The 27751-nt window shown below is 37.7% G+C and overlaps 1 protein-coding gene across 3 annotated transcripts in view; it reads right to left on the reverse strand.

Annotated features, from left to right (window-relative positions):
- Positions 1–4796: 4796 nt before the first annotated feature.
- klhl6 (kelch like family member 6) overlaps positions 4797–27751 on the reverse strand; it is a 31381-nt gene continuing 8426 nt past the window's right edge. Inside the window, exons 1-8 of one of the 3 annotated variants that reach the window (XM_031902618.1) lie at positions 23482–26136; positions 16977–17142; positions 13807–13917; positions 13468–13500; positions 11664–11901; positions 10226–10428; positions 8502–8715; positions 4797–6472 (exon numbers count right to left, since the gene is read on the reverse strand). In XM_031902618.1, the coding sequence (XP_031758478.1) occupies positions 6171–6472; positions 8502–8715; positions 10226–10428; positions 11664–11901; positions 13468–13500; positions 13807–13917; positions 16977–17142; positions 23482–23741 (1527 nt within the window). In that variant the 5' untranslated portion in view covers positions 23742–26136 and the 3' untranslated portion in view covers positions 4797–6170. Of the gene's footprint in view, positions 6473–8501; positions 8716–10225; positions 10429–11663; positions 11902–13467; positions 13918–16976; positions 17143–23481; positions 26137–27751 lie in introns of those variants that run through there. The other 2 variants (XM_002933351.5, XM_031902617.1) reach the window with 2 other exon arrangements.

The following is a 27751-nucleotide window of genomic DNA, read 5'->3' on the forward strand; positions in this document are numbered from 1 at the left end:
GGCAAGAAGAAGGTATCTTGTCTCCTTCCTTAGCTTTTCCTTCTTTAGTATGGCCACTAGAACCAGTGGGTTTGCCAACAAGGTGAAAACACTGCATATTGCGGATGGAATTAAGAACAGCCAAAGTCCCGAGGAAGATGGGGGAATACACTGCAGCCCGTCATCCACAAAATCATTGTCTGAGGTTTTGTTGAAAGGTGAACCTTCAGACCAACGGTGCCGATCTACTGAGCAATTCACAAAGCTGCCAGGCATACTCATTTCACTTAAACATTGCAGTCTCAAGGAACGCTGAATATAGAGGGAGAAGTAGGTCCTTCATTGGATCTCCAGTCTGTACATGTTTGTGTGGGAAGCCTTAGATAATGAAAGATAGGAAGGACACCACCATTAGCATCAGAAAAAAAAAGAATAAAAGTATTTATTATGAACAGATGTGAACAGATCCAGTAATATGTTTAAATGGCTCCCATATATTTAAAATTTGACAAAAATGCATACTATACATGGAGTGTAGCAAACGGCAAGTGCAATTACTGTCGTTTATTTTGTGTCCTTTTCATTCCAACAAAAATGGGCAAAAGTGAAACCATGAGCAATTAACTAACATTTTGGCCCATGTTTGTTTATTTGAGGGAAAAACTTGCAATAGGTGTTCCTGACAAAATTAAATCCCTAGGGTGTGAGTCTAAAGGTTCATTGGTACCCTTAAAGCAAGTGTCACCTGTGTTAATTATAATGGTAAATATGCACTGTAGGTCTCAACAGGCATCACTCAGTGCTGAAGCCTAGTGGCATTGCTGCACCATGACTTTGTAGACTACCATACACTTTTATTTTTATTTATTGTTCACTTAAACTATCTGAAAAATAGATTACTAAATGGACATCATTGACAGAAATTGTGGAGAGAAGCTACAGTTACTCTCTTCCCTTATCTCCACACACCCCAACCACCTGATAGGGGGGGGAAGCAGCAGAAGCACATGCCTAGGGTGCAATGATTGGGGTGGGGGCTAGGACCCTATGCACATACCTGTGCTCCCTTCTCTAATTCCAGACTTGTACATCCAGCATTGCACTGACGGGCCACCAGATGGAATAGGTCCGAGCAGGGAGAAGGAGGTGAAGAGCAGAGTAGGGAAGGGGCAGGGCCAGGGATTGCTTTGGGCACCAGTAGCTTTTGGGGAGACACTGATGGAAATGAGCCCCTGCACTCCAGACCTGTCATATATTTCCAAGGCAACTGGGCAGTAGAGTCAAAAATTGTACAAACTGCGCAAGCCTGTATGGCAAGCTTAGGTACATGTTTAGACATCAACAAACTACAGTATCAAGTAAAGGTACCAAAAACTTACAGAGTGCTGGCTTACCAGAACTGGCCAAGACAACAAATGCTTCCTTAAATCTACAGTGAAATGTGTTTTTTGGCAATTAAGTCAGATTTGTAACTCTGCAATAACATCAACACTGACTGATTTCATTTGAGGTGTTTTCTACCAAATCCATTTTCTTCTAATGAACATATTTTATTAAGTTTGGGTAATCAAGGGTGGAGATCAAGTACCTTGTAAAATAAGGTAAGAAAATGAGTTAGTTCTATATTATACTTGTATTTTTTGCCTCTGCTGCGTTTTTTCCTTTGATCTTTTTTTTCATTGCATTTTTTTTGTAAAGAAATAAAAAAAGAGCTCAATGCCTTAAACATAACAAAACCAAGTTAGTTGGGTGTTGAGTTAGTATGTTGGGTGTAACCCACAGTCAGTCAGCAAAAATAATTTATTAACCTTTTAAGGTATCATTGGCAAAATGAATAAAATATGTTGGTCTTTAAGCCATAGACATTTTGAAAGAAGTCTGAAAATCAAAAAGTTTTGACTGCTGTTTGTTCTTCCACAGAAAAAAAATAAAACAATTATACTGTTCGCAGCATTTATCTGCACTAAGCAAAATAACAACAAAAATGGATTAGATATGGATATGGAATTAGATATGGATTAGAATTAGATATGAATTATATTAATGATATATTATATTATTAATTAATTATATATTAATTAATATTATATATATATATATCATTGGAAGCCAGCACTCGCGTTAAACCAAGTATATTTCGCCTGGGTGCGGATACCTCAAAAGTTGGTAAGTAAATAGTAGTCCAAGAACAGGAACCGCTCACACAGGTCTTATGCAGTTTGAAATTAATTTATTAAGGTGAACAAACGACTAACGTTTTGGCTGGAACCCCAGCCTTTGTCAAAGCTTAATAAATTAATTTCAAACTGCATAAGACCTGTGTGAGCGGTTCCTGTTCTTGGACTACTATATATATATATATATATTATATATATATAATATAATATTATATTAATTAATGATATTAGATATGAATTAGATATGGATTGGAATGATTTGCTGAATGTACAATTTGGAACCTATTATAATATTATATTATGGAGCTTTCCGGATAAGGGAGCTTTCTGTAATTTAGATCTCCATGCCTAGATCTCTACTAAAAGAATTGATTTAAACATTAAATAAACCCAATAGGATTGTTTTGCCTCCATTAAGTATTAATTATATCCTAGCTGGGATCAAATACAAGGTACTGTTTTATAACAAAGAAAGAGGAAAACATTTAAAAAAATTTAAATTATTTGACTAAAATTGGCTTTTTGAAGATGGCTTTCCCGTAATTTGGAGTTTTCTGGATAAGGGTTTTCGGATAAGGGGTCCCATACCTGTACAAATATTGTTTAAAAAAATGTTTGCTAAGATTACAGTGTATTATTGGTGCAGTGTAACTGCTGATATATACAGTAAATATATATTACAAAGGATAAAACAAAGTTTGCTGCCAAACTGTATTCTATTGCTTTTATAAAGAAGGAATGTTTATTTGGGTAGCTCCTATCTAATTTTGATTGTGACTATAATAACATTTAATTAGCATTAGAAACATAAACCGGTCTTCCAAGTGGGACTAGGATTTTGCTAAACCAAAACTCTGATAAGAAACACTAGAAGCATAATCCCACCGGAACTTTCATTAATATGAGTGACGAGGTGTAATACATTGTTGAGCTTTGCTCCTCTTTATCTAAGATTCTTCTGTTGCTCACACAAAGGATTATCATAGAATATTCTTAAATAGTTGCTACAGTCAATAAGATTGCACTGTCACTTTCCTACCTATTCTAACACTCGGAGGTCAACAAGAAATACAACTATGTACAAAGGAAGAAAAATTGATCGAAAGTAAATTCATCTTAAAATTGGGCTCATTAGTAAAACCTCTAATATGCTGCTGTTTTTAAATTTCTTCAAGAAAATATTCATAGGAAAACTGACAATTTAAATCCAAATAATTAGAACAAGATAAAAATGGTTTAATGTTATTTTAAAAATATAATTTCACACTTACCACTCTGCCTTCCAAAGTATCAGTTTCTCAAAAGCATAAACAGAATATGATTCAAGTCTTGCCTAAATCCTTTGAAATAGATATTCTTCCCATGAAGCATAGGACTTATTTGCAGCCAATATTTTACCACCACCCCCCCCCCCCCCTGTCCTGTTTTTCAATATGTAATGAATTGGTTATCAGTAGATAATGGTTTGTTGACTCTTTTAGCTGACTAATACATTTATAGCCCCATCCATGCACTACCAGAGGGATATTCTCCTTGGTTACTTCTCTTATGATTCACCATGTCTTTTATCTGCTACTTGCACTGAGTGTTCATAATTTTATGGTGTTTTGTCTTAAAAATAATTAGACAAGTGTATGTGCGTGGGTCATGGTTTCAATGATAAAACCAGAAGAAAAGACTCAAATGTATACTTCAATATGGTGAAAGTAAGAAACTGCTGCTAGAGCAAGGGGCAACAGCAAGGAGTAAAAACTCAAAGTTAAACTATGCACTACCTGCTAGAAATGTTTCTAGATACTTGGAATAAGCATGGGATTAGATGGGCATGTTACTTCTATGCATTTTTCAAATTTCGTGCCTTCATCAGACGTCCATGGAGGCAGGCCGTCCCCCTCTTGGTTTAATTCCATGTTGATGAATTAAGGCTACTGTGTGGGTTTGCCTGTTTGGCCTTCCATAGTTTGCCATATAGTTTGCCTTCATGAACATCCATCTGCAGTTGATTCAGCTGCTGTGCTCCAGTCTTCAGTATCAATAATAAATACACTAACCAGCAGCATTTGAGAGCAGGTGTTTCTGTCCACCCAAGTAGTTGGGTGTGGCTACAGGTTTTTATGGACAAGGGGCCAGAGCAACATATGGCTATGAACAGTGTGTGTGTGTATAACTGTGAAAGCACTGACACAATCTTGTCTTGTTGGGTAAACACTTCTGATTGCAATTAATAAGTAGATGATGGTGTCAGGTTTATCCCACAAACAACAACTCTCCTTCTCTTTTGTTCTTATTTATACATTGATAATGATAAAGTTACTGTATTTTTACACCAACAGCAAATACGCAGATCAGTATACCTACTATCCATAAGAATACATTCCTAATGGAAACTGTGCAGAAGACCCTTGTTCTAAAACCATTGCATTTGAACAGCTTATCTCTTGGGATCACAGCCCTACTGGAATTTTAATGGCAGCTAAATAGTAGCTAAAGCTGGCCGAACACCACAGATCCACTCATTTGGAGAGGTTACAAATCAATGGATCTTTACTCAATTTATTTAGCTATGTACTGGCCATATAGGGCTTCACATGTGCTTCTAATGCATTATTCACAACAAATACAAATACATATCACATATCATAAGAGGGTTCACATACTTTATTGTACAAAATACAAATGCATTGATGTTTTTTTAAAAAAAATGTACTTATAAACTTAGTCTTCAGCCTGCTGTTAGACAAAAAAATTACATCTTATTTTACAACCTTAATATTAAATAATAAATGCATAATAATGTCAAGAATGAGGGACGTCTCTTTCATATCTGTTCTTCCACCATCAGTGCCTGTTTTCTGGAAATCCACAAGGCAGTACAGGACTGGGTTGGCATACCTGATAATACCTAGACTCCTATCCCACAATGCCATAGCCACCAAACAGGCTAACTAAATAGTATGGAGAACATTTATACTGCTTTAACACATTCAGATGATGTATTTGCCAAACTCAGAAGTTTTGTTGTTTATACAGTAGAGAAGATTGTTCCACTAATCCTTACTGTATACTTATAGACACCATATGGTCTAAAGTATTTTAAGGCCCACGGAGCGATTTAGTTGCTGGCAATAGATCTCTGCTACCGCTGGTGATTAATCGAAATGCCACAAAGGGAATCGCTGGTGGAAAGGCTTACACGTCGCTTCGGCTTTCCACTGCATCTTGGAATGGCATTCTTGACAATGCTTTGCTTCCTACTGTGGCAATAGTTTGGGGAAGGCTTTTTCCTAATTCATCAGATAATAACCCCATGTAAAAAGTAAGGTCCATGCAGAGATGGGAGAGAAAGAACATTAATGACAGAACTCTGACATTAGCCCAGCGCAACACCTGTGGGATGAATTAATGCAAGCCAGGCTTGATCTCCCAATGTGAGCACCCAAATTCTTATTCATAAATGGAAACAATGTTCCAACACCTAGTGGAAAGCCTTCCCTTAAGAGTAGAAGGCAAAGCTGTTGTAGATGCATAGAAAAGGCCAACTTCATATTAATACATTTAGTTTGAGAATGGGCAATTGAACAACCTGGTGTCCACATACTTTTGGCTTTCTTGAGGAAAAGGTAGAAGTGTTTTAATAATGGAATCAATATGATCAGATATATCACTTATTTTGCAACCCCTTTATCAAACTCCCTCACATCAAAGGGTCACTATCAACATGTACATTGAAACAGGTTATTGGGATATGAGTATGTACAAAAGTCAAAAAGATAATTGCTTCTGCAATCTGCTCCCAATTTTCTCTAAAAAAAGAACACATTACCGATTTACCGATTTTTTTTTAATTTAGAAGTTTTAAAAATAATAGAATAGTCTTTCATATCATACAAACCTTAACTCTACCTCTGTTAAGGCAATAGCGGAAGAGTCCATTTAGTATACTGTACAAGGGTCTCCAGTACAAGAGTCCAACAGAATTGTTCTGTGTCTAAGACACACTGCCTTTGCTTCTGGTCAGACAGAAACAGCTCCAGGTATTACCCTGCGTATATGTGTGTAAGACTTTCGTATTGTTACACTGCTATGATGTGAGACACCTCTTGGAAGAACACACTCTTCGGTCAGTTTTTCAGTCTCAACATTCCAGCACAAAACAGTGGCAATCACCTCGTTCTTTTCATCTCGACCCCCGGTTATGAATATTTTATTGCAGCACGCTGCTATCCCACAGCTTGCCCTTTCATGGGTGAACTTTGTTACTAAGCACCAGGTATCTTCAAGAGGGCTATACGAGTACAGTGCTTTCATAGCTCCACCTAAAAGACACAAAACAATTAAAAACATAAACAGAATTGTGTCCCAATGTTTTTTTAATAAACTTACAGTATTTGGTCATGTAACAGAAATGGAGTCAACAAAACTCCAACTAGGGTCAGTGTCATTATTACAAATTCACAGGCATTATAAATGCCGGTAAATATTTAAGGATGGCACCCCTACCAATAATCCCTTCCTTTCCTGGCTCTTTTCACAGCAGATCACCCGGTTTAATATAGGAAAATCCAAAAAAGCCTGCCGATCTATTATTGTGGTTACACAAAGGGGCACATTTACTAACCCACGAACGGGCCGAATGCGTCCGATTGCGTTTTTTTCGTAGCCATTCCGAAAGTTGCGCAAAATCTGGCAATTTTTTCGTAGCGTTAAAACTTGCGCGAAACGTCGCACCTTTTAAGTTTTACCGCTACGAAAAAGGCGCGACTTTTCGCGCAAGTTTTAACGCTACGAAAAAATCACCAGATTTTGCGCAACTTTCGGAATGGCTGCGAAAAACTCGCGTTTTTTCGCGCAAGTCGTAATGGCTACGAAAAACTCGCGTATTTTCGCGCAAATCGTATTGGTAACGAAAAAGTCACAATAATTTCCGAAAAGTCGTAAAGGCGCCGAAAAAATCGCAAAAACTACGAAAAAGTCGCAAAATGTTCGTTTTCCAATCGGAATTTTTCCAATTCGGATTCGAATTCGTGTCTTAGTAAATCAGCCCCAAAGTGTTTTATTGGCGCAATTAGTAGACACCAATTCTAGCAACGTTTCGGGCCACTCCCCGCCCCTAAGTGACATTACTGCCTGTCCCCAACCTAAAGGCTGGTATTAAAAGCAAAAAAAAGGCAGCAACCCTAAAAAGAAATGTGAAAATAATAATGTATAGGCTTTGGTCACTGCTAAAGCTATGTAATAATGGATACTGGTATGCTTTAAGCTGCATCATTATAGTGAAAAAAAAATATTATCCTTTATCTATATAGTGCAAACATATATTCCACAGAACTATAGTTTATATAAACAAAGCAGCAGTGTTTGCCATGGGGACAGCTATTCAAACTGAAACAAGGAGAAAAGGCACAGGTTACATAGTAGATAACAGATAAACTGTGTAGATTCTCATTGTATTCTACAGAGCTTACCTGTTACCTGCTTTGTAACCTGGGCCTCTTTTCCTTTTTTTCCAGCTTGAATGGCTGCCCCCATGGCTACACAGCAGCTTTGAAACTATAGTAGGGTTTCTGAAGAAAACTCACAACTTTAGTTCAGGACAACAGTACAATATATTTAAATTACTTTAAAAAATAATTTTTTGGTGTTACTGTTCCTTTAACAGGGATTATACATCACCCCCTGCCCCAGTGGAGCTGATAATCTAAGGTCCCTAGATTAGCCAATTAACCTGCCTGCATGAGTATGGGAGAAAAGCCATGCAAGCACAGGGAGAACATACAAACTCCTGGAAAGGTGCCCTGACTGGAATCAAATCCAGGAACCCTAGCACTGCAAGTCGGAATTACTAACCATTGTACCACCATCTAAAGTTTTTTTGGAAAGGTGTGAGAAAAGTTATCTGTTTTTTCTAACCAGAAGAACATCAGAACAGTCATCTTTCTTGCTACTACTATGTAGTTCCTCCACTACATAACAGTTGGTAACAAACACAATTCATTCAAATAAACAGTACACTTTTCCTTGTTAGTGTCTGAATCTTGAAAATGTGTCTAGCCAACTAATTTTAAAAGTTGACTTATCCTTTAATAATTCTACCTATCTAGAAGGTGCACTGCATTATTGGCTTTTGTTATTTCCAAAGACATTGCTGATTCAGATTGAATCCAGAAAAGGACAATTAATTATAAGAACACAGAATCTGCTGAGCAGGTTCTGTTTGTCACATGAAAGGCACTTGTGGTGTGTGTATGATCATATTAGGTAACTATTAAAGTGTTCCAAACAATAACTCATTTGCAAATGTGATATAATTATATTGAGTGAACCAGTAAAGAGCAGTGCACATACCGACAACATAGATGTGATCATTGAAGCTCACGGCATTGATGCATTTGGCTTCTACAGGCATTGGTGATTTTAAGCACCATTTATTGGTTTCTGGATCATAGCACTGAGTTTTATCTGTAGCCAGCTTGCCATTTGGCCCACCACCAATAACATAAAGCTTCTTCTGGTGGCACGCGGCAGCAAAGGAACTTGCACTGATGAGTAATGGAGCTACCTGCACAGAACATAAACACCACATGTAAACTAATTCCCGGTTATGATCAGTTTCTATTGATCTACATCATTTTCAGAAGAACACTGAATTAACATCAACAGTTTAACTTTGACATATGAAGTATGACAACATTCAGAATCAGGTACCAAGGGTACATCTAGTTCCGGCTTATCACTAATGGTGCTAGAGTTTTTGTTATAAATAATATTTTTTAGGCCATTGACTCCCCCAGGAATTTATAATATCAGTACAAGCACTGCAAGACATATACTGTGAAAGTGGTACATATTAGTTTGGTGTCAAAGTTTACAGGCTTAAAAAGTCAAATTACTGTCTTATTTTTTATTCTTTAAATCCCTTCCTCTTATATAATAGTATCTATCCTTCCCTCCATATCATCTCTATGTTCTCATTCAGAAATGGGGAATGGCCATGGAATAGGCATAAAAGGCAAATGGTTGTGTAAGTCAGCGGGTCAGCTAACACCTGAGGTTTCCTGATATCCTGGTGGGCCAGTCAAACAATGAATTTAACCATCAGCTCATAAAAGGTAATACTGCTCCTATCACTTCAGCTCAGCTCAACATGAAAAATAGGCCACATGATGGGGTTTTTGTTTCTAGTCTGTCTCTACAATATCTATCCCCTCTTGTCTTATATGTGCTATTAAACTAATGGAAGCATGACTATGAAGATTTTCATTCATCCAGGTCATGGTATACCTAGTATAAATAAATCTAAAGCAACTGGACTTGTTAAGTAATCATTGAAGACGTTTCACTACTCATCCGAGCAGCTTTTTCAGTTCAATGGAAGCATGGCTTTCCTTTAGTTACTACTTATATGGAACCTACCAAATTGCTGGATAGAGCAGTATATTGGCTCTCCTTGACATTGCCATATTTAAATGTTAATGACTTTTTTTTTACATCAGGGAGACACAAGTGAATTTTACAGTTTGTTTGCAGTAACCCAGCAATGAGATGAACAGGTACAGATACCAAAGCCCTCAGAAGACAGCAATATATCTAATCCACTCAGGTAGAAAAAGCAAACACCAATATTGATAATGAAAAGCCTTTTAATGTTCAGATATACCAATAACATTTTAATCCTTTTTTTATAATAGTCAAGATGGCCTGTACCCAACATACAAGTAAGGTGGGCAATGCTATAAATAATATCCACACAAATCACTGGGCGAGAATAATAACCATTAAGCTCTCTTAAAAGGGATATGTTTATGTGATAGATAACCATGACAGAAAACGGTGCTAATTATCCCATTTTGTGCAGGTTCTGTGCCGTGTATTTGTTTAAAAGCAGCTTTTTAATGCAGACGGCCTTCGCCACTAGGACATTTGTGAGGTTTTATTATTTATGCCCTGGGATAAATGGAAAACTGAATAGCTTTTTGTGTATAGTTTTAGATAAACATGTCTATATTTAAATCACATACACCATAAATAACCTGAAATACATATCCTTATAATAGTTTCTATATATTTACCTCTGTCCATCCATTATGGAATGGGTCATAAACTTCAACACTGTAAATTCTCTGACTGCCATCAAATCCTCCGATAGCATATACTTTTCCACAAAGTGCGGCCATCTTATGCCTCCATCTGCCCACATTCAAATATTCTATTTGTATCCATTTGTTAATGGATGAATTATATTTCCAGACTTCCTGCTGGGTATCTTTTCCACCTAAAATGAATAAATAGTGTAGTTTTTACAGAAAGAATAAAAAATAAATTTTCTTCTATGTTTGCACTTAATTAAAAAAATGGATTGTTTTCAAAATTGCTACGTAAAGTTTGTGCTGTATAAAGTCTTGTTGCTGTACCAGCCAGCAGGGAGGGGCAGGCAATGCTCGCTACTGTGTATGCCCCTTCATTGATCCGATTGGCTGAATCATGTCAGCCAATAAGATCACCTTTTTGAAATGCATTGCTGCCATTAAACTCAAAATGAGCAGATGTTTTTCAAAAACAAATAACGTTTCTCAGTTACAACATTTGAGGAGGAGTTTTTGGCCCTGGTTTACTGTTATAAGCTGGTCTTCTTGTTAATAAATGGTGGGGGAACACATTGGAAAGCAGGTGGAAGTGCTGGAAAGCCTGTCAAGGAAAGCCTCAGTTAAGGAAGGCTTCACCTTAAGAGTAACAAAATACTCCAACCAGGAGAAGAAGTGTGGGGTGAGTAGTCCCCAATAAACTCCTGCCTAGTGCAAAGAAGAAAGGGATCCATGTTATTACTCTCCTCATCCCTGCTATTTATCCACTGTGGGTAACCAGCAACTTGAGGGTGTGCATCAGCCACCACGCTGAAACCTTTAAGATGGGTACACGTGCAAAGGATAAGAGTAAATTAATTAAGTCAAAATTAAAGGCAATGTTTTAAAAAGGGTGAGACAAAGCCTGAACTATTGCCTGTAATTTTGACCTAATATATTCACCCTTTCACCTTTGCTGCTGGTATAGAAACCTGCTGCCAGATCTAATTTTTTTTAATGATATCACTAATGGTGCCACCAGTGTGCTATGTAGGTACAGTTATGGGACCTGTTATCCAGAATGCTCGGGGCCTGGGATTTTTCGAATAAGTGGTCTGTAATTTGGATCTCCATACCTTAAGTCTACTAAAAAATAATTGAAACTTTAATTAAAGAGCATAGTTCTGCCTCCAATAAGGATTAATATCTTAACTGGGATCAAGTACAAGGTACTGTTTTATTATTACAGAGAAAAAGAAAAATCAATTTGAAAGGTGAATTATTAGATCAAAATCAGGCCTATAGGAGACGGTCTTTCCATAATTTGGAGCTTTCTAGATAACAGGTTTCCGGTTATTGGTTCTCATACCTGTATGTAAGGCTGAGCCCCCCTCTAAAGAGGGAACATGACATGATTCAAAGCCAAAGAATATGAATATATGCATACCTGATATATATACCTCATTTTTAAAGGTGATGCATGCAAATTCAACCCATTTCTTGTTCTCACTTTCATTTTCATGGTCAGAAACTGGTAATTTTGCAACTTCAAGGCGACTTCTTCTCAGGGGATCAAGACAAGTCACCTCGGTGACAAACTTCTCATCTTTTGTGCATCCCCCGATGATCATGAACACTTCTGATTGGAACTCATGGATGCGCGGCTTTGTCCTTTCAGAAATGACCTAGATGATATCATTTTGTGATAGTCAGCTTATTGTATGCACATCAATGGATACTTCTTGAGGTGCTAAAACAATGAAACAGATATCACCAGTATTTTGGGCCACTTTAGTTACTTTGGCTGCTGTACCCCGATGGACCTGGCACACCCCAGTCTGACTGCTTTCATTTCTCATTAAAATACGTTGACCCTGGGATGTAGATGCATAAAAACAAGAAACCTTATCTGGTTAGATTTTACATAATGGCCATAATGGCGTGGGGGATCGGATTTTGTAGCATCCCACAAAATCACATGCTACTGCATGATCTTGTGGGTCAGATAAAGTCTTCCCAACAAAGTCTGACACAAATCATACAATTTAGTTTTGTCCTATGTTGCTTGCAGCTGAGCAAATTGGTAGGAATTTGTATATATGGGGGTGGGAGTTTTAATAGAAAAATTGTTTAGGTTTTGGTGTATTTATCTGCTTGCAGATTTATATATTTATTTTTGTGAGCACATACACAAACTAGCAGATGTACAGATTCAGTTTTGTGAAAGAGGAAGAACGGGCAGTCTAGACATCTGCAGATCATTCATATGCCCAGTGCTCAGTTGCAAATGGGGAAGTCTGGTCTGTGATCATGCCAAGGAGTCCGGAAGCTGCACCACTGGGTGCTAATGTGGTGGTTTGCAAGGTGCTGCACAGCAATTCAACTACAGTTAGTTCTTTTCTAAAAGCTGACTGCCAACAACAATGTGTTAATGAGACAAATATCACTGTGATACCTACTGGAAATATATAACTACAACTTCAGACTTAATTTTCACTATTTGCTACTAAATGTTCAGAGACATTAGAACACCCACATTTAACATAAATGCAATCACTGCAGTCTACCTGGAGGGCTAAGGAATGTATATGAAAAGACCAAGTTTCAGTTGGACTAAAGGCTACTGTTTGCACAAACATGGCTCATTTACCGAAGCACCTACAGCAGCCTCTCTGGTATAGGCTAGAACAGTGATCTCCAACCAGTGGCTAGTGATTAACATGTTGCTCACTACCCCCTCTGATGTTGCTCCCAGTGGCCTCAAAGTAGGTGCCCATTTTTAAATCACTGGCTTGGAGGCAAGTTTTGGAAGCCTCCTGGAGTTTTTGGAGAGTCTCCTGGAAGCTATAAGTCCACACAGGGCTTTCAAATAGCCTAATAGCCCTTAATTGGCATCCCCAAATAAATATTTTCATGCTTGTGTGGCTCCCCAACACTTTTTATATCTGAGCTTGGCTCACAAGTTTAAAAAGGTTGGGGGTTCCTCTGCTAGAATATCTAGATTGGATATAAATTCTTCTTTACCAATTGGAACTACTAAGTGTACCATAATTGCTTTTCAGATGGTGACCAAAGAAATACACAATGATGTTAAAGGCCATTCTTCTATAAGCCTGATCCCTGACATAAGGTGCCCACACAAGCACAGACTGCTATATAGGCTGATCTAACCATACATCCCATTTCTCTGTTCCTATATGGGCACTTTAGAATGCATTTTTTACTAATCATCTGCCTAAACTTCTACTCACCTCATTTCCAGCCATGTAGTATATCCGTGCTTCCTGCATTAAAGGAAATACATCAGGGCACTGTCTTATAAGTTCATTAGCTTCTACATTGCCAACAAGATACCAAGGATCCAGCAAGGGAAGACGGACACATTCCATAATTTTTGGCAACAGTTCAAGTCTCTCTGACTTCTTATATTCTACCCAGTTTATAACAGTCTCAAACACTTGGGCTTCCTCTGTAACATACAGATCGTCACTCTTCAGCATATGAAAGAGGATTTCAAACGGAAGTTCAAAAAAATCCTCTTGGTTCAATACTTGGGAAAAATTTTGAATAATGTAATTCTGAACCTGCACCTTCAGCGATTCCAGCGAGTGAGCATCTGCAAGTCTCAAGATTCCAACACAGTTTTCTGGATGAAGGGCTTCTGTAAGGAAACTGGAACAGGCATCCACCATTCGTAGAAACTAGAAGAGAAAAATATATTATTAAGAGAGTAGTAAACCTAAAATATACCATTTTGCATAATGCAAGCAAATTGCTTAACAGCTTTTCAGTTTTGATTAAAAGGTTATAACATTGTTTGTAAACATTATTGCTATTGGAATCAGTATCTGTATCAATGGAACAATAACTGATTAGTCACCTTCCATCCAACCAAGATTCCAGTTCCCATAATGCCTTGCACACTCTTGTGATTGTTGTAGTGACACATGCAGTCAGGATCAGCAGTGAAGCCAGTAGCACACACTGCTTTATTAGCAATAAGAACAGAATAAAACTAATAGAAAAGTAAAATTTACTTTCTTTATGCAAAATGCAATAGTTGGGTTTCCTAGCCTTTACATATATTATAATACAATACCATATAATATAATATATATTATGTAATATGTATTTTACTAAATTGATCATGTGCCAGACCAATTGCCATATTAATCACTGGAATAAGGAAGAAATTGTTCCCCAGTCTGTGTCAGAGGCACAGAGTGGCAAAAATGAGAAATGCCCTGTTGCAGGAGAATTATTTGGTCCACACTTTGCCCCTTAATAAAAAAAAGTCAGCCAAAAATGCTTTAGAATGAAGCCCCTAACCAGGTTTTACACTAAACCTAAAAAACAAAATTTTGCCTAATAAAAGAAAACACAATTCTTAGCAACTTTCCAATAAACCGCTAATTTACCAATCACTGTAGTCCTTCAAAAAGTATAAATAAATAACATTTTTATATGCTGAAATCCTGCTGCAAAACAGTTCTCTTTCTGCATAATTTAAAATCCTGGCAGGGGAGGAGGGACTTAAACATTGATGTTACAAACTGTAATAATTTCTCCATAGCGTAGACAGCATGCAGGAAATACATAATGACATCACGTGTACAGAGAATTGTGGGATTTGGAGGATGCAGGCTGAGGAGACAGTCGACTACTGTTACATTTTATATGAGTCTCAAAGCAGTCAGCCAGATCAGCAGGGGAACAGGGGGCGGGGCTTAGGTAACTGATCCAAACCATTTTATTATATTAAAAATCATGCATATTTTTGATTGATGTATATAACAAAGTTGCTTGAAATCATGTTTACTTTTGACAAAGTTTAAGTTGTGTTTGGGTGGAGTTCCCCTTTAAGCAAATGATGCTTTCAACAACAATTACATTTATTACAATTACAAAAGTTAACACATTCATATTGGAGGGTTTCTCAGAATTATGTTTTCTTTTATTCAGCTCTGCTGTGGCATGTATCTATGCTGGGGGAACTGCTCATGCACTCATTGGGCAAGGGTGCTAAACAACTGCACCCAGGTGATGAGCCAACTGGGTTTATCCGATCATTTGACCTTTGGACTGTGGTTTAGTAAACAAGTGAAACCACAATCAGTTATTTTCTTCTGCTTTTCCTGAGTACTATGTGTTAGATAACCCCTTTTACAAAGGCGGAGTAGTGTGATGCCCTTTTTTTTCAAAACCGACTTTGTTTCCTCATCAAAATAGACAGGCCCTGTTCCCACAAGATAGATAAAAGACTACATACATTGGGTAATACAGAAACTAAATGTTTTGCAATGACAGTTCATCTTTGCATGCCATTTGTAATCACTTCCATAGAATGACACAGTTCTAACTGCTCTGTGTCTGGGGCAATTGCACAAACTGCCATTTGCAGTACTATTCCAATGAGCGGGCAAACCCTCTTCCATCTTCTTTGTTCACCAGCTGCGTATCCGTAGTAGAGTGAAAAGCTGTACTTTAACAAAAAAGTTGGCTTTTTGTTTCTACTGCCAATGCATTGGCCCCAGATTGCAGTGAATGTGTGGGGGGGGTGGGGGCAACGGACGGGGGCGGCCTCGGGGCACCCGGATTACATATCCGCCACCCCCCGGGGCTGGTGTAATTTTCTGCTAATTGGTAACCAACCAGGTATCAGGTAATCAATCTGAATCACTGGGGGTGCTTACATTTAGAACCCCCCAGTAATTTAAAGTGTCTTCTTCTTTAATGGTGGATATTCATCCTATGATTAAGGGCTATTTCCAAAACCCGTCAGAATGTTTGTTTCACAGTAGCCTCACATGTTTTTACAGTTAATGGAATAAAGGACTTTTCTTTAGAAGAATGAATGTGTTTTTTTTCTCTTTTTTATAGTGATATTCAACCTATGACCCTCCAGCTGTTGATAGGCTGTAAATTTCATTAACACTGCTCAGCAACAGTGGTAAATTGGGCAGCCATTGCTCACACCAAAGGGAAATGAGTGTTACAGGGTAGTAGGAGGGATTATTACATGGCATTCCTGTATTTTCACAGCTTTCTGGATATTGGGTTTCTGGATAATGAATTCTATACCTGTACTTTGTATATTATTTTACGGTTTACTGAAAACCTTTTCTGAATGTCTAGTGATCACTTGCTGCTGAAGGTCCCTGAGGTTTGTTTCGGCCCCTACTGTAAAATCGGTGTCATCTTTATGCATGTTTTCTTCTGCCGGAACTTACATAAAATAATGGCGTAAAATCTGGCATTCAGTTGGCAAAATTCTCCATTTATTTTACATAGCTTTTTACACTGTTTTTTTTTCAGCATAATAAATAGGCCCCATAGTTGGGTTTCTACTGACTGGTCTTGGAATGACACTGACTTTCACCCAGAATGAATGCACCATGTGCAACACTCACGGAATGCCCTGAATGTTTCCCTTATGGCTCGCACGTATGTCACTTGCAGGGAAAGTATCAGTCAGAGTTATATTTAGGGGTCCAAGTAGGGGCGGTTACTGTGGCCTCCACTGATTGTGGGCTTTGCATAAATCAATAGCCTCCGAGGAAGTAGTGTATATACAATATGCAGTCTGTAAGCCCCTGTCTTACCTGCCTATAATATACACTACAGCTTCACCGTATATTTCCACCTTCCTGTCACTGCCAAGGTGGCGGACATTTCCTCATGGAAGACAAATGCATAGATGAATGTTGTTAATCAGCCAGTAAGCAATAAGTGCCCAAACAAACTGGATTATTTCACAAACCTGGAAAAGGCTGGCAGCTTCCAAGATTTTTTGCACATTGAGTTTTGTAATCACCACTTTGCTTGTGTAAGTATAATCCAAGATAATCTGCATGGTCTCTGGCTCAACTCCTTGGATTATAATTTTCTCTTCATATTTTTCTTTCAGGTCATTACAGAACATGGCCCTGGGAGACATGCAAAATAACAATGTCAAGTGAATTCATTGTACAATAACAACTTTAAAATGGCTTAGTTAAAAAGCAACTTGAAATTGTAGTTCCAGTATTTAAGGTATAGGGTATAGGGATGTTTTGCCTCCAACATGGATTCATGTAGCATAGTTAGGATCAAGTACAAGATCCAGTTTTATTATTACAGAGAAATATGGAAGAGAAATAGATTTTTATCCTATTACTCATGTAGAAGTTAATGGCAGATGTCGCTTGTACAACTGGAAGATCTTTGGTTTTAGAGGTTTTTGGTTTTTTTTGACTGAAAAAGTTTAGCATTTTTCCACGTCTTTCTTCTTTTGTGTTTTTCAATTCAGATCTTTTGATAAGTGACTGACATCTGCGGAAATGACTTTTACAGAATGCCCTTTAGCGTTTTACAGAATGGACAATTCTACGAAACGTTTTAATTGGTCTTTATTATCTATTTTTTATAGTTTTTTTTTAATTCTTTTTCTTACTCTTTTCAACCTTCAAACAGGGGTCACTGATAGTGATGAACGAAATTATTTGGCAAGTATGGATTTGCAGCAAATCTCTGCGTTTCGCCATTGGTGGATTGTTTCGCAAAACGGGTTGGAAAATTTGCTGTGCGCCAATTCTTTTGATGCATGCAACAATTTTTGTGTGAATTTTTCGCCATTTTGCAAATCTTTTGCGGGGAAACGAAACGGGACAGATTCGCTCATCACTAGTCACTGATCCCTGCAGCCAAAAACAATTGCTCTGTGATGCTATAATTTCATTGTAATTGTTACTTTTTATTATTGATTTTCTATTTGGGTCAGTTGAACCCTAGCAACCAGATAACTGCTAAAATTCCAAACTGGAGAGTTGCTTAACAAAAAGTAAAATTAATTAAAAAAAACACAAATAATAAAAAATGAAAACCAATATTCTTAGACTATTACTCTCTCAATATATATCCTTTTTTTATAAGCAGTGTATATCTTCTTTGTTCTGTGCATACAATAAGATAAGCGTCACACTATAGTGACAGAAGAGAAACCCTACAGAAATACTGCAATTGTCACCATTAGTTTGTGTAGTTAATAAATCTTTGTGAACCACGCTTAATACATAAACAAGGAGCAATATATCTACTTGTACAGATTTCATTTAACATATTGTATTTATAAATAAAAAGAGTTATAAAAAGAAGGTATATAAATGGCTTCTGTTGGCCGGCAGTTCTCCAGCTCAGTAGTGCTAGCAGTCACTGACCCTCCTGGGGCTTATCTAAGCAAAACAAGGCAGGGGAAGCAGGGCAGTTGAATCTCCTATCACTCATATAGTGGCTATCAGTCCTCTGGTATTGTTTGGTTCCGCCCCAGTTCCGCCCCGCTTCACCTGCCTATCTCCACAGGTCACAAAGCAGCTGCATTAGAAAGGATGTGTGCCTATGGTTTGCATACATGAACTAGAAGATAAATCCTTATAAGCTTTACAGAGTTCTTTAGGGCAAAAGGCATACACATCACAATGTATCCTTTGCGTGCAAAGGTTTATACGTGTTTACAAAGTAAATGAGTTAAAAGAGAACTAAAGCCTAACTAAAGAAGTAGGCTAGAAATGTTGTACATTATGTTTTGGTTTCTGTACCAGCCTGAGGCAACCACAGCCCTTTAGCAGGGAAGATCTGTGCCCCCAAAGATGCCCCAGTAGCCCCCCATCTTCTTTTCTGCTGATTCCCTGCACATGCTCTGTGCTGCTGTCACTTACCTGAGCTTAGGGACCCACTCTCAATATACTGCATATATAGAATAGAAATGTCCCAATAAAAGGCTGATTACTAATTAATTTAAATTCACATTACATGGCAGCTTTGAAACCAGTTAGAATCAGCTGTTAGAATCAGAATTTAATAATCAGCCCTATACCATCAGTTTATATGACAGGCCAACCTAATTGTTTATGACGACCCCTAAGCTCAGCTTCTCAGCAGCTGCCCAGAGCCCACTGAGCATGTGCAGTGTCCCAGAGAGTTCTAACAGAATCCAAAATGGGAAGCTGATGTGACAACTGTAAAGACCTATATCATTACTACTATGGAGATGCTGAAACTTTTGACTAGTGCATTCAGTTTAAAATATAAAATATGGCATTTTTAGCCATATTCATTTTTAGGGTTTAGTTCTCCTTTGAGACACAGACAGTAAAGCACAGGGAAAAACATAAAGCTTATTTATCAATTTTCAACTATCCATTTTCATTTAAACCATGAAAAAAAACCTCAAATGTATCATATTTATATTCTACCTATCATTTTCAATGGGTCTACAAACTCTCAAAAAAAAAAAACCCATGAATTGAAAGACCACATAATGTTTGCCTAAAATAACCCCAATTGACTTCTACAGGAACTTGCAAGTGTTAGATGCCAAGGTTTTACATTCAAGTGTTTCTAATTTTTTGCGCATAATAACTATTACCTTTGTTAGACTTTGGGAGCTTTTGCGCAAAAAGATTCTAATTTGAATTTGAACATTGATAAATCACCCCCTTACTGTATGCTCAGAAAAGGTTGCATATTTATATTATTACATTTTATTACAAGGAACTACCATATTTCTTGTTCAGGTATCGGACCCCTTATCCGGAAACCCATTATCCAAAAAAGTTCACAATTACAGAAAGGCCATGTCCCATAGACTCAATTTTAATGAAATAATTCACATTTTTTAAAAATGATTATCTTTTTCTCTGTAATAATAGAACAGAACAGTGTACTTGATCCCAACTAAGATATAATTAATCCTTATTGGAACCAAAACACTCCTATTGGATTTTTAACTGCTGTTTAAATAATTTTTTTAGTAGACTTAAGGCAGGAGATCCGAATTACAGAAAGATAACGGGTCCCATACCTGTACTAGCAATGAAAAGTCCATATAGACACTGTAATAAATATATATATATTGGCATAAATATGGTAAATATTTACAAACAATTTTTGTATTCTTTTATTTATAAAAGTTATATTTTGACAATAGAAAAGTTTCTGCGTTGTGATTTTATATTGATATGTAGCCATACTCAATGACGAAGGGCCCATTTGCCTTAGCATAAAAGTGCAGAATTTATTTTAGGACACAAAAAGCCAAGAAATGATGCCAACCTAGGCTAGGCAAAATCCATTATCTTCAGTGGGAGATGAAAATGCTCCAGTGACTCCCCCCCCCCAAACTCTGAACTCTGTTGTACTGTCCACAACCTATTTCTGTCATACTATGGGTCATGGGATTTGTCTTTTTTTTCCTGTCTATTAGACATTCCCAGGGAAAAGTCAGTAGGACAAAATGCTTGATGGTTATGGCACACAGGAGATAATTGTCCAAGCATGGAGGTCTGCTTTAAGGCATATATTCTCTGCATGTGCTACAACAAATTTTTTATGCCAAGATAGTTTTTACCTATGCTCTGAATCCTCAGAGTGCTTTAGTAATAAATAATAAACTGCAGCATGTTTTTGCAGCCTTATGGTGTGTTTAAACAAGGCCTTAGCTGAGACAAAATACATATGTAGATGCTGAACTGTGCTTTGCTCATGGGACAAGGGGTCAGCTAACCAGAACTTCAGCTAAATAATTGTAGACTTGTTCAAAAAACAGACTCAGAATACACAGAAAGTGGCCATATACTGTTTTCTTCCTTCAAAATTTAAAAAACAATAGGAGAAAAATGACAGCTGAAGATGAAGATGTTTTTCAGGTTCAAATAATTGCCTCTGTCTGGGCTTCATCTTACCTGCAACTCCACAGTCGCCGGTATAATCCAGGCTCAGTTTTATGTATGTAGCATGGTCTATACTACAGGCTTTGTCACTACAGTTTAATTGGCAAAAAGCAGTTGGAAATTTTCATCAAGAACGAGCAGTGGCCTTAAGCTAATGCCATACAGGGATGACTCTTGGCCTGCATATAAAGGCAGGCAGAGAAGCAGCCAATCTGATCTCTACTGTGTCTTGGGTGCAAAACTAAGTAGCGAATTTCAGCACCAAAACGCTTGAGTATGCATTTTTGGCACTGAAATCTGCTCCGTGTGTCTGCACTCAGGTCGTGGCAGTGCCTCTGGGTGCAGACAGAGGAAAGCATTGATGCGAGTGGAGGGGCTAATTCTCAGCCTGCGCTTTTACGCAAGCCAAGAGTGGCAGAAGCCTTACCCTAGGCACCACACAGGGTATATCTGGCTGTAAGCAGGTAACCATTTACTGACCTACTGTTTTAATTCAAAATCTTGTTGTTTATATGTTTGCTATGAGTTACAAGATTAATATTGTCCAACCTGCAGCCCTTCAGGTGCAGTTCAAATCATCCCACTACATACAATTCATAGCAGCATGGTATTTGATCAGAATGTCCCAACATAAATAATTATCTGTATATTAATTAACTCCTCAAGTTTAATATAAGTCTTACATTGGCAAATCTTTGAATCATCCTGTTGAACAATATATTAATGCAATGCAGGGATCTATCCTCTTATTGAGTGCTGAGTAATTGGAGTGCCCGTTATAAGAGGGGATTACTTAATTGGTCACAAAATGCTGTCACTAAGGAACTGGACCATATACTAACTCACTCCACCATTTCAAGAGTCCCTGTTCAGCAGTGCCAGCAAAGGGGAATGTGCAAAATCCACAAAACCTTCAAGTTCCCCAGGAACCCCCATTTTAAAACTGTGACGTGGTTAGTGCTGAGAGATATAGTTGAATTTTACGCGCTTAAGCACCTTATACTTGTGCTTTTAAAACAAATAGTGCTGTTTCACTTGCCACATAATTAGAAGTACGCTCACTCAAAAGCGGTGCAGTATCATAACTCCCCTTCGGGACCAACTGTTACCATGTACGTTTTATCTAAGTTGCTCCTGCGTATTGCCATCGCTCTATGGGGCAGGGAACTCCATCCTCTTGTCTTTTGCCTTATTGTAACTGTACCTTGTATTTATTGTTATACTTAGTATTTATCTATTATTATTTTAATAACCCCATGTTTGTAAAAATCTATTCTACTGTACAGTGCTGTGTACGTAAGTAGCGCTTTATAAATAAAGATATACATACATACAAATTAGTGTACCCAAGTCTCTCAGTTTCTTTGTCTTTATCTGTTATGGACCACCCACATTGGTTGAAAAACAATCTTGGGTTTATTTCATGTTAAAATGTTTTATTAGCAGACTTAAGGTAGGGTGATCCAAAATACAGGTCTCAACCATTCCAGATAATAGATCCTATACCTGTAACATGGTTTTTGCCTTTAATTGTAAATATCTATTTAAAGGTTTGTGGCCCTGGAGAGTTGTTGCTAGACATGCACTAATTAGCAGCAACATGACTGGCCAAGGGATTGTGTTAAGCTGAAATAATGCATTCATTTGGAGTATTCAGTGGGAATCAAAGACTGCTATGAATTATACCAAATGCAGGCTTGTACGAATGATATATCATCTCCTCTCTACTTGCTGCCATATTGGCAAGATGGACGCCAGTAAGATTTGGGCCTCTTAATAATCTCAGCAGCTGCTTTGATCTTACAGTATAACCCAAGATATAACCCATGGGTAGCAAACCTAGCTGTCTCAATTTCTCATAAACCTTGGTTAGTTTATAGATAAGAATAATGATTTTAGCATATTTATCATTGCCTTGTCACTGATGGAATCCGGTGGGATACATTACAGTATAGGATCTGTTATCTGGAAACCCATTATCTAAAAAGTTTGTGAATGGCCATTTCCCATAGATTCCATTTTAATCAAATTATTAAAATGTTTAAAAACCATTTTCTTTTTCTCTGTGATAACAAATCAGTACCTTGTACTTAAACCCAACTAAGATATAAATAATCTTTAACGGAAACAAAACAATCCTATTGAGTTTATTTAATGTTTAATTTATTTTTAGTAGATTTAAGTAGCGAAGAGCAAAATTATTCACTAGGCTTAAATTTGCTGTGAAAAAAAAAAATCACACGCAAAAAAAAGTTTTGCGTAACAAAAAAGCCTCATTTTGCAATTTTTTTCAGTTTCACCGAAGCAGGGACAGATTCGCTCATCACTAGACTTAAGGTATGGAGATCCACATTACGGAAAGACCCCTTATCCGGAAAACCCCAGGTCCTGAGCATTCCGGAGAACAGGTCCAATACCTGCATATGTATAATTTAGAAGGCTAGCATTGTCCTGTTACAAATTGCACTGCCGCATTAGCATTTTTTGTCTAATAGTCATTTTTAGAAACCTGTTCTGTGACAACAATTACTTGAAAGTATGGGTCCAGCCGTCTCTTACCTAAAATAATTGCTCGCTGCCGCCAGAACCACCCTGTGGCAAGGGAACACCTTGTCACCAACACACAAGACAACATCTGTCAGGGAGTTTTCAAGCCTTAGGTTTTCAAGCCCACTCTGTAGAGCCAAAGTAAATCCGGTGTCATCAAATTTTCTGTTATCGCCACTGGAGTTCTCAATGAGCTCACCCAGTTCTTTGGGGCACTCACTGTTCAATGAAATAATAAAGTCATCCGTGCTTTTCTCTACCGACTCTCCCATAGCTGTTGGTTGTAAGCAGTGTTGTGATGATTCTAAGTCTGCTCTTGAGATGCCGTTAGGTCACACTTAACAAGCAAAGCGGATTTCCTGTCCAAGGCTCAAAAGTTATCTACAACTATCACACTCAAAACAGGAAACCTTGCACTTTCTTAGTCGGCAGACTACAGCTTTCAGTTCCATTTGCCAAGTGTCACTGGAACGAGCAACAGGGGTTTCTTATCCTGCAGTGTTTAATATTTTTATTTCTTATATTCATCATTTGTTTGTATGGCACCTGTGAAGTGTGAAGTGTTTCCATGAAACAATAAGCAGAATTTGGAACTACATAAACCTAAATATGTTTTTTTTTCAGTTAAATAAATAAGAAATATATAAAAAATATTAAATACCTGTAAGTAAGGCTGGAGCATCCCCATAATCACTAAGGATTCCTTCTCCTCATATAACTCACTCGCCCCCTTAGGAATTTGCTTTGGATTTTGGCTACTGAGCATGCTCTGGTCTTCTCAACTCAGGTAACAAAATACAATCTCAAGTCTAGCAGCAAATGAAGAAAGGTCATTGCTGATTTCCAAATAAACTCTGCTCTAGTTGTGCAACATGTGAAACATGTTTTTTTTTAACCATTATAGTGCTCAATCGAAACAGAAATTTGTATCAAAGTAAGTTCTGTCTGTGTAAGCCTGCATTCTTCATAGCATGAACTTTACAACGCACATGTGCTGTTTGCAGATAGAGATGTCACTGAAGATGTACAAGAGGCAAAATGGCCGCCAGTGAACACTGCTATTTGTTTTAGGAAAATATGATGGTGCTAGTGAACGGAGGGAATATATATACAGTGCAAATGGTGTGGTTTTGGTGATAAGGATTTGCACAACTTATATACATGGTAAGAAAATGAAGAGTTTACATGTCCTTATTGGGGCATGTTTATCAAAAATTAATTTCCATAATGCAACAGATATGATCCATTGATATATATGCCCCCCAAAAAACCTATACAAGTGAAGAGAGAGCTGCCCCTCTAATGAATTATGGTGAGCTCTATTTTCACCCTTTGATAAATAGGTTTACACAGGCTGGACAGGTTTACACAGGCTGCCATGTAGTGGGTGTTTCAGTTATATTTCTGGAATATGACAGCAGTGAAAATGTTACAGTTGTCAACAGAATATCAATCTGCCAGTTCCAGAGTTCCAGTTGAATTCTTAACACGCTCAGGTCCAGCCAGCCATTAGGCCTTGATTTACTCATTACATATGGGCAACTACATGACAAGCAACTAGATGGGAAAGAGATAATAGCATGAATGAGAGACAGAAGCAGAAAAAAAGTAGTAAAAGGTATGGAAAGTATAATGAAAAATAAGAAAGTGGGGATACAGAAAGGCTTAAGAAATGTTAAAGTGATCAAGAGAAGAGAACTAGGTAAGAAAGGTTCTACTGACAAGGTAACTAGAGATAAGTGAAAATACTTCTATTTTGATTCAGTCTGGTTATAAATCTATGATCACCTTCTTAACATCTCTCATAATTTTATTAAAAGCAGCATACAATAGAACATTGTTAAAAACAGCCTCAACATTTTTTCTGTTAAGCTGTTTCAACTATTGGGTTAAAAGCATTTCATTCTTTGTGCAGGGAAATTGGCTATTAAAGTACCTCATTGTTCTTGGTCTATTTTTGGCTACTATTATTTTTTTCTCATGAATGTTAGACTCCAAGTCACTGTTTAATTCAAACATAAACCAGCTTTTTGATATTTAGAATATCTTTCTGAAAGTTAATATGTTGTGATGCTGTATGCAAAACTCAGCTAAATCTGTCAGCGTGTGTGGCATTTTAATGGGGAGAAGACTGCTCCCAGTATGACCTTGATCTACCAGACAGGGTCCTGGCAGTTTGGATTAGAATCGCCACTGAAATGTTTTTGCTTCTGGGCAGTTCTCTAGATTACCCTAATATAAAAGGCACAGTCCAGGTTAGTTTGGCAGACATGCATACAGAGAAGGGCAAGTTTCACCATTTCTAGGTTCCATTTCCTGGTTGAGAAAATATTATATCCCAAAAATCTAAGGCTTTGGGGCAAGACAAAAGTTACATCTACAACATTTAGTTATGATCCACAGATATATAAGAAAAGAGCTACTACAGTTTATGAGAACACTTTCAAAATGACTATAATAATGCTCTGTGTGTCACACAGATAGATACCCAGCCCTCCTTGCACCATGCTGCCACACTGCCTATAGGCAGTCACTATTTAGTATTTAGTGGGCTGGTGGGGGGCTGTTTGGGCCTCTCTGCACAGTACCCATTTTAAATCTCAGTCCATGCCTGGCTGGGGAAGTCAGACTATTATTATTACAGAAACCTGTTATCCAGAAAGCTGCGAATTACGGCATTAGACTCTATTTTTATCAAATAATTCACACTTAAAAAAAAAAAAAAATCCTTTTTATCTTTAATAATAAAAGCATACTTTGTACTTGATCCCAAGTTATAATTAATACTTACTGAAGGCCAAACAATCCTATTGGGTTTAAATGATGTTATTTTTTTAGTAGACCTAAGGTATGGAGATCCAAATTACAGAAAGACCCCTTGTCCAGAATACCCCAGGTTCCAAGCATTCTGGATAACAGGTCCCCTACCTGTACTTGGTTCTCCAGCATTCACAGACTTTAACAGAGTATAACACGATGAAGGAGATCTGGGCTGTGAGTAGGGAGGGTGAAGAAAGAGGATGGACTTTAACCCTTTTTGCTTGAACAATTGGTGAAACAAAGTTAAAACACTACGGCTCATTTATAAAGACTGGGCACATTTGAAACCGGGCAAAAAGGCACTGGGCATTCTTGCACTACCACCGTCCAGAAGATCTTGCCCAATAAATCTTTCATTTGTGTTCCATAGGTGGAAGGTGAAGCACCTGCTAACAGGGAAGAGTGCAAGGATTCTACTTAAGCTATTTCCTCTTTTGATTGAACAAAAAACAAGACAAAATAAAGGGATTTTACACCTTTTTCTCACTCCCTGCCCTCAGATTGCTATGCTTCCTTCCGCCTGATCCAACCAACTGCACATTCTCCACATCTGCGGCACATCTATTGTCTATGTGCAACAGTGTAGAACAAACAAGATAACCAACAGACTGCAGAGCTCCAGGGACACCTGGGAATGTTGTTCTGAACTGCAGAACTATCTACTGATAAATAAATAATGTCCTCTCTTATACCTATAGCAAGAGAGGAACTGTATCATATGTTGCCTATATTATCACAGTATTTCAGTGCGTGAATGTAGTTATTCTGTCCTGTAGATATAAATCTATATATAATTGCAGGACAGACAGATGGCACTCTGCTGAGCATGTACTCCACTACTCAACACAGACGTTTCTCAGGTTTGCCCAGTAAAAGTACAAATGGAAAAAGTGACTGGGTAGCTGGGTAGCATTACATGAAGCTTTACATGGTGAAATGAGAATTGGAACATCATTACTTTTATCCCTCAGGGACTATAAGAAGTGGGTATTTGTTTTAATGAAGTGGTTAAAACTAACATATATACACTTGTAGTGCTGTTTCACAGTTTGTTGAATTAACAGTAATGGCTTCAGTCTGTTAATACGATAGTTTATTGGCTGTAATGATGTGGCTCATTTCCTAAAGATTATTCTCTGTGACGCATATTACGCTGATAAGGCTGCAGCAAATTGTTTCCTTCCTCAAGTATTCTCATTGCAAGATATGTTAGCTAATAATAGCCCAAGACTGGTGAAATCAGAGTGGCCCTATGCTGTACATGATGGTATACCTGCAGTTGAGTACAGGGCTTACGCAACTCTGTGTCAGCAAAATTTAAGCCATGCACAATCATTATACATGGAATCTGGACTAACTAGAATAGCACACACTATTGCCCAACACAGTCTGTTTTACAGCAGTATCAATCTCCTAGGTGTCTTGCAACTTGACAGGCAGTGTATCTATCTCTTGGCTGTAT

Source organism: Xenopus tropicalis, chromosome 5 (genome assembly GCF_000004195.4).
Source record: "Xenopus tropicalis strain Nigerian chromosome 5, UCB_Xtro_10.0, whole genome shotgun sequence".
NCBI classification, from domain to species: Eukaryota; Metazoa; Chordata; class Amphibia; order Anura; family Pipidae; genus Xenopus; species Xenopus tropicalis.